An 8,266-nucleotide genomic window follows, 5' to 3' on the forward strand; every position below is an offset into this window, starting at 1 on the left:
TTATGCGTTGCAGTGCCTCTTTCTTAAAATAAATCAGAGTCATCCCGTCATGAATTTTTTATCCCTAAAACATGATTTGCGTGCTGCCATCACTCAGGATGGGGTCCAAATACCCTCTGATAGATGGCACATGGCATCCAGTTAGGTGTAGTTTTTACCTACGGCACATGGCATCCATGAGAATGGTCATTTCTGTTTTTACTCCGTTCTCCTCACTTTGATTCTCTTCTTCATCCATCTCAACAACGTGCAAGAAACTGGGGCTAGATAATGTCCCAAGGACAGGTGTCGGGTGTGTCAATATTCCAGTCAATATAATATACAAAGTTTGGAGCCCAAGTTAACAGCTTGCATCGAATGCTTGGAATCTTCCTCTTATTGTCACATTTTTCTTCATACATATGACTTTATGGTCCACTTACACTTTCTATATAAACAACTCAAAAGCGAAGCAATACAACATAAGCATCATCCTTCACTTTCATCTGTAAATATATATTTCCAGTTCCTCTTTCAAAATATATATATATATATATATATATATATTCCAGTTCCAGTTCCCATCTTCAATTTCCACAGTTCAAAGAAGGGAAAACTAATATTTTCATCGGAAAAAAAAAGAAGAAGAAAGAAAATGTTTACAATGACAGAGAAAATGCCATCGGCAACATCAGTATTATCAGCTTATGCTTCATTTGCTGGTTCAATGATGTTTGTAAGATCAATTGCTAATGAATTCATACCAGAACAGCTACGAACGTACCTCTCATCGGCTTTTTGTAACGTTTTCAGTCGTAATCCTTCACTTCTCATTTTCGTCATTCAAGAATTCGACGGTCTTACGCGAAACCAAGTTTACGAAGCTTCAGAGATCTTCTTGCGTACTAAAATCACTCCAACTATAAACCGTCTTAGAATCAGCAAAGCACCGAGAGATAAAAACGTTTCAGTCACCATTGAAAAAGGTCAGGAAATTACGGATTTCTTTGAAGAGATTCAGCTGAAATGGAGATATGTATGTTCTGAATCTGAGAAACCGAATCCTAATGATCCATATCAACCTAATATAAAATCTGAACAGAAATCTTTTGAGCTCAGTTTTGATAAGAGATACAAAGACAGAGTTCTTGAGTCTTACATTCCTCATGTACTAGGAAAATCCAAACAATTGAAAGAAGAAAACAAGGTGCTGAAGCTTAATACATATGGAAGTTTCTATGGAGGAGATGGTAGTGGTAATTCAGGTGTTTGGGGTTCTATCAATTTACAACACCCAGCTACTTTTGATACCCTAGCAATGGATCCAGAGGTTAAACAGGAGTTAATGGAGGACTTGGAAAGATTTGTTAAGAGAAGAGAATTTTATAAGAAAGTAGGAAAAGCTTGGAAACGTGGCTACTTGTTATACGGTCCTCCTGGAACTGGAAAATCAAGTTTAATTGCTGCCATGGCTAATTATCTTAATTTCGATATCTATGATTTGGAGCTTTCTAATCTTCAATCGAATTTGGAGTTGCGAAGCTTATTGGTTGCTACGACTAATCGATCCATACTTGTTATTGAAGATATTGATTGCAGCACGGATTTTAAAGATCGGGAAACTGATCAACAACAAGAACAACAATGGTATCAAGCTCCCGAAACCAAGGTTAGTACTAGTATTTGATAGATGCATAATTGAATTCCTGTTCTGTTCATTACAAAGAAATGATGAAATCATCTTAGCAGACAGGAGTCATATGTCATTTCCAAGCTAGGACCATTCTGAACTGACTGTTTATTTCTTCTGTTACACAGCTGACTCTTTCAGGATTACTCAACTTCATTGACGGTTTATGGTCAAGCTGTGGAGATGAGAGGATTATCATTTTTACAACAAATCACAAGGAAAAGCTTGATCCTGCTTTGTTGCGGCCAGGCCGGATGGACATGCACATTCACATGTCTTACTGTACTCCTAAAGGGTTCAGACTTCTTGCATCAAATTACCTCTCTATCCACAAGGAGCACCATCTTTTTGGAGAGATCGAACAACTTATACAAGAAGCCCAAATCACACCAGCAGAAGTAGCAGAAGAGTTAATGAAGAGAGAAGGAGCTGACAAATCCCTAGGTGGTCTTGTTGAGTTACTAAAGAGAAAGAAAACTGAACAAAATGAAGCCAAGGATGGAGAAGATGAAGAAACAACAAATGAAGAACAAAAAAAGCAGAAGCTTGAAATTGAAGAGGTAAAAAGACCCAGAAGAACAAACTATAGGGGCAGGGGAAGGGGTAGAGGAATGAGGTTAAGACGATGGTGATCATCATAGCCGAGGGTCAATTTTTCTTTTAGAGTCAATTTTTCTGAATAAAGATCAATTTGTGGTTGTTAGACACTTAAATGTTTGTTTCTAAATCAAAATATTGGGCAGAGCACTGAAAAAATAACATTAATCTATCCTAGAATTCTCATTTCAGTACATGAAAAAATGAAACAGGAAGAAAAAAACACACAAATATCTGGGTTTTTTTTTATAAGTGTAAAATATAAAAATGATTTAGCAGTATGTGCAGTTTGCTTACTCAAATTATTAGTGTTCGGGGAAAACTGCCATTTTCATCTCTATCTTCCGACGGGGATCATAATCCATTAGTTTGAAATCAGTCGCCACGAAAGAATCTATATCCTTCTTCTCAGAACTGATCTTCAATGTCTGTAGAAAGAGAAAATAAGAAAAGACATAAGAAAGAAGAAAACTAAGTTATTCATGAGTAAAAAAGATTGTGAAAAAACAACTGTTTTGGAAGTAAACTTAAACCTAATTTACTTCGTTTTACTCACAGGAAAAGGTCTAGGAAGTTTCTGAAATTGCTTCTGTAGAGGCCTGACATGAGTTTTGTAAACATGGGCATCACCAAATAGCATGGACAAAATTACCAGGAACGAGATCTGGAGATGGGAAAAGCATACAAATGCAAGTAGTAATGAGTAATCACTTACAACGATGCCTTGAGATATTATATAGTACAATGCTAACTACAAAAACACGTGCAATCTGAGTTAGGTATTTATACCGCAAACATGAGCAATCATGCATGTCAAAAGAGAATAAGATGCAATGTTAAACGGCACACCGAGACCCATGTCAGCAGATCATTGATACATTTGGGAGGATAGCATCGCATCCAGGAGCATTGAGAGCTTTCCTGCAGCAAGAAACACCATCAATATTTCACAACATAGTCAGTTTATCAATTGGGACTACATGAGAACATTCTTACCTCAATACTTGACCACCTCCTATGACGCAAAATTTCTCAATTGATAGACAATAAGGAGATGCTGCCAATAGTTCCAAAGCAGAAGACATGCTTGAACAGCTAATAACATTCTCCGCAGTTGCAATGTCAAAACTTCCCGAACGGGTAAGCACAACATTTAGACGGCCAGGCAAGGGTCGATATTCCGTCGGAATACTTTCCCATGTTTTTCTATCCATAACCACTCCTTTTAGAAGGATCTGATGAACCCATAGTTACCTCCTCGAAAAACTTAAGATCAGAAGGTAATCTCCATGGCAATTTGCCATCCTCTCCTATGCCCATATTTCTAGTTGCTGCTACCACAACTTGGTAAGTCCTTGGAGGATTAGAATAAATATTTGAATCACCAGTAGGAGCATCAGAAAGGGTGTTGTAACCAGACATAACTAAAAATAGAAGACAACCTTTGTACTCTGCAATTGCCTTCAAAATGCCAAATCGTCGTAAAGGTGGGGACTCCAAGAAAGTTCCAAGAAAACGACCTTTGCGTAGGTGTTGCAGAGATGCTATTGGTTCCTGATTGAACTACTGACAACAGAAAGAGGAGGAAAAAGATGAGTAATTGAACTACTAGTTGAGCACACAGGACTATGAAAGAGTGAAATTAGCAGCAAAAGGAGGAGCCGATAGTTACGTCCCTCCATCTGCAGCTATGACCCTAATCTTAAACACTTGGTTTTAAGCTTTACGTGGCATTTAGTCAGGAAAATAGGATTTGCCGATTTCGACCTACAATCCCACCATTTTATTAGCACAACAAAATGACTACGAAAAGATAAGTTGGGAGTCAAAGTAATCAAGAAGTGAACTGTATGGCCTGCTAGTGGAGATATAGGATAGAGAACTTAATCTTTAAAGAATCTGCAGCTAGGAAAATAGTCGTCTGCGACATTCAGTTCCAAACTCTACTCTTTTATGGAGGGCCTTTAGGTATTTCAGCACTCACTTGATAGAGTGAGGCACTCGCATTTATAGCTCAGAGGGATGCTGACTTCGGCCTAAACATGCTGATGCAGGGGCATTTTAAGATTAGTTAGGAAAGTTTTCTATAAGCAGGGCATTTATGTGCTTAATCTTAGGTTTCTTTTCGTAGGGGTCATCTTTCTAGTATAAATTGGCTATTAGGTCTTCTTAGGGAGGAAGACTTTTATCATAATAATTTCTTAAACTTATAATCAGTTGATTATAGGAGAGTAATGGGTTTTTAACCTACACTCATTTATCTACGTTCTTAGAGTTCAATCTTCATGTCCTATATGCTTATTGCTATTTGATTGTGATATCTATCCTTTTGGTTTTCTGAACTCCATCACACGCATTCAATGTTCTTACCCACTTTGAAATGAATATCACGGAAAACAAAAGCATCATTTAAATCAGTTAGGAGAAAGCCACATACGAAAGAAGTATCCAGTTAAATATATATATATATATATATATATATATGAAAGTTTGTCAAAATTCCAAACTATTGTACTTGGTTATTTCAAGCTATTGCAAGTGAACCAAGAAAGTAGAGAAATAATTACCAAAACATTACACTTCTGAGACTGGGGATGTCAAAAATGATGATCAATACTTGCAGAGTCAAACCACGATATCGACATCTGAAATTTATCCTCTTCTAGAAATAGAAAATAAGCAAACATTAATTTCAGAAGATTAACTGAACTACTGAAGCAAGGTATAAGAAAAGTTTCAGACAACGCTAAGATCGACTTAATTTTTCTGTACTATGGAGTTGGGTAATTAGGGTTAAAAGAATAAAAATATATATACCATTTCCTTCTATGAAAGAGGGTTTGTGATAAAGTGACGAGCTATGACTTGTGAGAGAGGGTTACAATATGCAATTAGTAACTTCACGAGTTATGAATCGAGTTACTAGGAGGATCAAGCGTGAAACAGATTTGACAAAAATGAGATGCCAAACAGTTTTTGTAGCAAATGGAGCGACATGACGGGAAGACAGGAAGTGAACCGAGTGCGTCCCAGAATAATTTCACTAAGGCACACCCAGTTTGCTAAGTTCAGGAAGTGTTTTTGGAATCTCCCGAGCTTGACTAGTCACTAGTCATAAGGGTTTTTTGTTTTATGTATCCACAGAGATTTTCAGGGTTTTAAAGTTTTTCCACCGCCACTTTAGTTTTTTCTTCTGTCTATATGTCAGTCCAGTTCCACCATTTTTTTCTTCTGTCTCAAACAATCAACAGCAATGGGATTTTTTAGACAGACAGAATCTCAAATCCAGATTATTAAACAACAGTATATAGAAGATGTTCGATTAACATTCCAAAAATTGTTTTCCAATTCTGTTTCCTTGCATCCTCAAAAACAGCCTTTTTCTTTTGTTTTCATTTTCGTTTACATTCAAAAATATGTTTGATATGCCTTCTTTTATTAACAATAATTTCAAACCAACTGATACAAAAAGAACCAAACAGAAAATGATCAATGAGGAATAATAAAAACTAAATACAGAAACAAGTTTAGGAATGCACACACAACTGAAATATGTCATGAATACTTTATCCATAACATTGCATATGATGATAAGGTAAAGCAAGTAATGAATCATAATGGTGAACGAAATTGCACAGGTAATGTTTTTTTCACGCAAGCTTTATGAAAATACCTATTTCACACACTAATCAATCCAGCAGTAAATTTAAACTTGGCTTACCTGGCAATTGAAGGAAACCTGTTATAGCATGCCTTTTGAACTCTCTAGAAGAGTTTCCTTTTTCTACAGAAGTTTCAGTGAATAACACAATAACTAATAACCAGAAGTCATTTAACAAGGAGTCTACCTAGTAACTAACATACTACTACTATACCTTGAGTAACAATAACATTACCACCATTACTAGTACATGTAGAAGCCAAAAACCATCATCACTACCCTCATAATCACCACAACTGGTGCCCATGATGCATTTGGTTAAACCGCATTCACACCTAGAAATCTCTCATGAGCATGGTTTTGTTTTTCTTAAAATTTTTAAGTAAGATTCTAAGACAGATTTTCACAAACAGGATAAGGGCATCCATATATCCAACCTAAATTCCTAATTGTTTCACTGTAACTTCATAATCACTAATCATTCATAAATAACTTGAGATATATTATACTGTAACTCAATTTACACACTCTATCCAGCCATCTGAATCAAAGAGGACAAACTTACAATGTGGTAGGAAAAGTTGGGTACCTCTAATGTAGGAAAGTCCATGCAAAACCAGAAATCCATTTTCAGGGGAATTAAAATGCAAAGATGAAAGAGATAGTCATGCAAGAGATGTTTGGAGGGAGAGAACATACCTTGCTTCAGAGAAAGAAGCACTTCATTTCAGAAGCGTTAGAGAGAAATGAATGAATAGAACACAAAATGTAAAAATCACCCCACCAATAAAACGGTTTTTAATACATAAAGAATCGTGTTATTGGGGCTTGAATACCATGATTGCTAAAGGCTTGATGCCAATTCTCTCGGGGATACCATTATATAGCATACGACAAGAAAGATAGAAACCGATCCTGATCGTTGGATCACTCAATCGGTATCTCAATAATAATCCCGGTATCCCCTTTTAGTAACCATGCTTGAATAGGATTGGCTTTTGGGGGCTTAATCGATACTTATAATCAAGATGCGGAATTGGGGACCTAATCTATGTAAAAGTTTAAAAATATCCTCAAGTAATTTAATTTATTATCCTTCCATTAACTAATTAATCTAATCAAAAAAAAAAAAAAATGAAAATTCATTAAACCAAAATCTTCTTATGTTCGTCTCCTATTCTCCTTTCTTTCTTCTCTTCTTCGTTTGAGACGATTAATAATCGATTCAAAAAAAAAAAAATCATCGTCGATTAAGTACATTGTATAAAACCATGGTGAAGACAAAGGGAAAGGCATGATCGTCGAAACAACCTCCTCCTGAACCAGATAAATCAAGTTATGAAAGTGAAGATATGAAATTGAAAATCTAGAATTAGTGAATGAAGGAGAAGAACCATCCGCCGAGACTCTTGCTATAACTGCAATAAGGTATGAATTGAAAATTTCACTGTATATATAAGTGTTTTAATGATTATTCTGTTGGTTTTGAAAATTTTAGGTCTCAAAAAAACAGTTTCTGAAACTGCTTACGGCTGGGAGTTCTTATTTTCCCAGCCGTAAATACCATTTACGGTTGGTATCACTAAGAACTCTCAGCCGCAACATAGGCGACGCGGACTGGAAATGAGAAATCCTAAGCGCACCAATTTTTTTATGGCTAGTCGTATCTTCTTCTGTGTTCGAAATCTAATTCAGCGGTACCGTTTATGTCTAGGTTATTCATATTCATAATTTTAATTCATGGCCGTAAATGTTATTTCCTAGCCGATATGTATGCAACGACTTGGTCGATTGGTCAAAGTCCCATCCGTAGTTGTCACAGCTAGGTTATTCCTAGTTGTATCTTCTACTATGTTGAAAATTAATCCAGTGGGACCGTTTACAGTTAGGATTATCTTATCCGTAATTTGAGAAACCAAGACGCATATTTAAGTTTGCTAGCCGTTATTGTTGTTACGTCTTGGTCGATTACTAAAAATCTCATCCGAAAACTTTGTTACGTCTGGGACTATCAATTTTTCCTAACCGTTTTTTGTATCACGGCTTGATTGTGTCTAGATTTTCCAACCGTATTTACTTATTTGCTTTTGTTTTTTAGCCTTCTTTGTATTGGTATGCAATCAACTTTGAACAGAAGAAATGAAAAGAGGAAGAAAATATCACAAGAAATAACACTTTGTAAAGTCCCGACTCCGCAACCTCGTCACACAAAACCATTAGGTTCAAATGCAAGGAATGCCACTTGTGGAGGAATGGAAGGTGGGGGAGCGGAAGGTGGAGTTTCCACTGATGGAGGAATGGAAGGTGGAGTTGCCACTGATTGAGGAAATGAAGGTGGG

General features: G+C 36.4%; 1 protein-coding gene and 1 long non-coding RNA gene across 4 annotated transcripts; one reads left to right on the plus strand and one right to left on the minus strand.

Moving 5' to 3' along the window:
- Positions 1–461: 461 nt before the first annotated feature.
- Positions 462–2,425, plus strand: LOC113318593 (AAA-ATPase At3g50940-like). The gene is made up of 2 exons (XM_026566779.1): positions 462–1,648; positions 1,798–2,425. Exons 1-2 carry the CDS (start codon positions 635–637, stop codon positions 2,299–2,301), a joined length of 1,518 nt encoding a protein of 505 aa, XP_026422564.1. The 5' UTR covers positions 462–634; the 3' UTR covers positions 2,302–2,425.
- Positions 2,409–6,754, minus strand: LOC113318594. Of its 3 annotated transcripts, XR_003344672.1 has the most exons (7): positions 6,493–6,518; positions 4,834–4,928; positions 3,709–4,033; positions 3,263–3,597; positions 3,056–3,187; positions 2,823–2,930; positions 2,409–2,694 (listed from the first exon to the last, which is right to left on the minus strand). It is a non-coding gene; the product is annotated as an uncharacterized LOC113318594 (long non-coding RNA). The 3 variants fall into 3 exon arrangements; XR_003344673.1 differs by lacking the exon at positions 6,493–6,518 and adding an exon at positions 6,627–6,754 and having other exon boundaries at positions 3,263–3,832; XR_003344671.1 differs by lacking the exon at positions 6,493–6,518 and adding an exon at positions 6,627–6,754 and having other exon boundaries at positions 3,263–4,033.
- Positions 6,755–8,266: the final 1,512 nt, after the last annotated feature.

Source organism: Papaver somniferum, chromosome 10 (genome assembly GCF_003573695.1).
Source record: "Papaver somniferum cultivar HN1 chromosome 10, ASM357369v1, whole genome shotgun sequence".
NCBI lineage: Eukaryota > Viridiplantae > Streptophyta > Magnoliopsida > Ranunculales > Papaveraceae > Papaver > Papaver somniferum.